The sequence below is a fragment of the Rhagoletis zephyria genome, unplaced genomic scaffold, assembly GCF_001687245.7.
Source record: "Rhagoletis zephyria isolate East Lansing unplaced genomic scaffold, Rhagoletis_zephyria_1.1 Rzeph_scaffold_04423, whole genome shotgun sequence".
Classification (NCBI taxonomy): domain Eukaryota; kingdom Metazoa; phylum Arthropoda; class Insecta; order Diptera; family Tephritidae; genus Rhagoletis; species Rhagoletis zephyria.
The window spans coordinates 35,220-38,600 of NW_016161506.1; the positions used below are offsets into that span (position 1 = coordinate 35,220).

Consider the following 3,381-nt stretch of genomic DNA (forward strand, 5'->3'; position numbering starts at 1 on the left):
CATTTTCTTGTAACTTACAATTTGTCTTTCCATGAAACCCTTTTCAGACTACTAAGAATTGTAAAAAGAGTAACATTTAAAATTAGAAAAACCTTTGTATCTTTATTTTGACCTCTCCATTAAGAAAGCAGTTGAAAAATCATTCTTGGGTTTTTGGGAAAATGTTTACCATCGATTGAATGAATTAAAGTATATTTAAGAATGTAATTATTTGAATTAATAAACATATGTATGTATATTATTTTTACCCATGCACTTACCGTCTCGATTTATCACTAAACGATTCTCGCTTTACTTGAATTCCACATAGATGTGGTGCCCACCCACACCACCGCAAGATGACAACGATATCTACATCGACTACTCGCTGACATTTATGTACGAGATGACTCCCATACCAGATGCGGAACTGCCGCCCGTCTACATCAAGAAAGACTACAAGCGTTCGCGTGGCGATGCCGGTTTCCCGCTGGATGGTAGTCGGCGTCCGTTGAAAATGCGCCGAGAGGATAACTATGTTGCGCCTCGTTCACTCTTCGATCGTCCATCGGCGGCGATAGCACGCATTCGTCGTGATCTGAAGAATCAGCGTTATCGTGGCGTTTTCAAGCCGAACGTGCAAATACCCGGATTGAAACCGCAAACGCCACAAAAGCAGCTGGTGGAGCCAGAAGGCATGGCTGAGTGGACTATTTTCGAAGACATCGTGATTTTGCACGTCTTGGTCAATCTACAGGGATTGCCATGCAATTTGATGGTGCTCTCACCGGGTCATACACCCAATTGGGACTTGGTTTCGGAAATTGTTAATTTCCAATCGAAAACCTACCGTTCTCCTAAACAATGCCGTTGGCGCTATGAAATGGTAATACAGCCACGCGAAGAGGGCAAATTTGTGGAGAGCCCAAAAAAGCAGAAGAAGATGAAAGCGATGCTGAAGTCGGAGTACCTTAAGGGGCCACTGCGTTATCTACGCACTACGCTCATGTATGCGAACGACAACAACACCACCTTCACAAAGCTAATGCGCTCGCGCTTCGATTGCATCAAGGCGGCGTATCTAAAGAAGGCGCCACCACCGAAGCGTCACTTCAATACGCCGAGCCTCATGAATCCCAAACACATGGAGGTGCTGCAAGAGTTCGGCATAGTCAACTACGATCAACCCATCTCGCCATTGAATATTGCTGCCATGAAGGCGAATAAGATTCGGGAGAAACAGCGTAGTCAATGCCCACCGCCACCGCCACCAGTGCCGGCGCAGGTGGTGCCAGTGCAGCAGCAGCAACAGACACAACAGCAGACAGCCGCCACTGTGTCCCAGGTGCAAATACAGGAAATGGTGGTGCAGCAGCAACAGCAGCAGAATGTCTCAACAGGCGCAACAGCGGTGCAACAAGCCAGCGCTTTACACGCGCAACAGCTACAAATCCAGCATATACCCAGCAGTAATGTGCAGGGTGTTACGCAGCAACAAACTGCAACAGCGATTGTGCTACAGCACGCTGGTTCTATGCAGCAGTCAGCCGGCACCACGACCCCCCAAACGCAGCAGCAAATTTTGCGCGCGGGTATGGGCAATACGCAGATTGTAAAGGCCATAGTGGCGCCGCAGTCGGGTTTACTCACAGCCGGACAAATGCAGCAACTGACGCAACAGGCAGCAGCCGCGGGTGCGCAACATGTACAATTGCAACAACAAGGTACTGTGGGCACCCCCTCCTCCGTCTCGGTGGTGCTGACCACTCCGGTGCAAACGTTACCATCCAATGTGCAATCGGCGCAACAACACGCGCAATCATCCACCGCGCAAATCGTTTCAATTTCACCCCAGACTATAGTGTCCACCGGGTCGCAGAGCGGTGGCAGCATCGTGCAGACTATACCTTCGCAGTCACTGCCGCAAGTCGTGTCCGTATCGCAGCTTGCCACTGTGGGCACTGTGCTGACCACGTCGGCGAATTTGCAGCCCAGCGCCACTGTGACGACATTGAATACATCGGCGCTACGTGCACAACGCATTGTAGCAGCAACCGCGGGCACACTACAGGATGTCGTACTCCAGCAGCGCAGCGGCAACCCCAGTCCTACTATTGTTTCCATGTCCAATTTGGGACAGAGCGTGGCGGCCGCACAATTCCAAGCGGCACAGCTTCGATTGGCATCAATGCCAGGCACTTCGCAGCAGGTCACAAAGGTGCCGGTGAGTACCTTGCAACAGAGCGCCAAGATTGCAGGCAACGTCGGCGGCAATCAGCCTGCGCACATACAACTCTATCGCCAGCGTCAGCAACTGAAGGTGCTGCAAGCCACGCCAACCCAGGGCGGCAGCCAAACACTCGTACAAACGGCCAGTGGGCAAACAGCGCTGGTGAATGCCGCTGGCACCATTATACAAGGCAGTCTAGTGCAGACCGCTGGTGGACAAGCCACAATGCAGGTGCAAGGTCAAAAGGTAGCTGTAGCCACTGTATCGTCAGCCAATATGACAGCGGCGGCGTCAAGTGGCGGCGTTGCAACCTCCGTGGCCACAGTGCAGGTGGCGCATCAAGGCCGCACGCAATTCATTAAGCAAGTTGGTGGCAAACAAACTATAGCGCGTCAAGTGGGCGACGACATGGTGCTAGTTAAGCGACAGGTGATTGGCGCGCACCAAAAAGCGCAGGTGCTACAGCAAGGCCAGATATTCAATACGACGGCCACTTCGGCGCAAGGCACTGTACAGCTGCAGCAGCAGCAGGCACAAAGCGCTGTCGGAGGCGGTCAGCAACAATTACAGTCACAACAGCAGCAAGTGCAACAGGTGACTGCGCAGCAAATAGCCACACTTGTGAAGACGTCCTCCGGCGCAGGTGTTGTGCAGCAGACCAGCGGTGGGGGTGGCGGCAGTGTAACTGTCTCAACTGGTGGTGGCCAACAAAGCACTGTGAATATGGCGCTTACGCACATCAAGCCCGGCGGTCAGATAAAGGTGACCACCTCCATGGCAAATCAGGCGCAGATGCGACAGTTGCACATGCAGCCGTTGAATATGCCGCGCAAAATCAATCGTATGACGCAGATAGCGACGGCCGCGCAGGCTGGCCAGCCGGTTACCACCTCGGTGGGACAGTCACCTTCCGGCGCGACGGTAGTGCAACAGCCTAAAGGTGCCGGCAGCATGCAGACGCAATTGGTTCACATACAGAACACGAAATCGCTGCCCAGTTCAGTGACTGTGCAGCAAATACAACAGGTGATGCGACAGGGGCAGCAGGGATCGTTGGCAGCCACGGGGCTGGTCCTGAGCAAGACTAGTGTTGGACGCGTTATACCCGTTTCGGTGGCATCGCAGTCTAATCAGCGGCAAACCATACAGGTGAGGAGAAATGTGAGAAATTG

General features: G+C 52.6%; 1 protein-coding gene across 1 annotated transcript; it reads left to right on the forward strand.

The window, feature by feature from the left end:
* Positions 1-25: 25 nt before the first annotated feature.
* LOC108370713 (helicase domino-like) lies at positions 26-3,379 on the forward strand (the record flags this gene model as incomplete). The annotated part of the gene is made up of 1 exon (XM_017626093.1): positions 26-3,379. A coding segment is annotated over exon 1 (3,069 nt), but the record flags the coding sequence as incomplete, so codon positions are not given.
* Between the last annotated feature and the right edge of the window lie 2 nt (positions 3,380-3,381).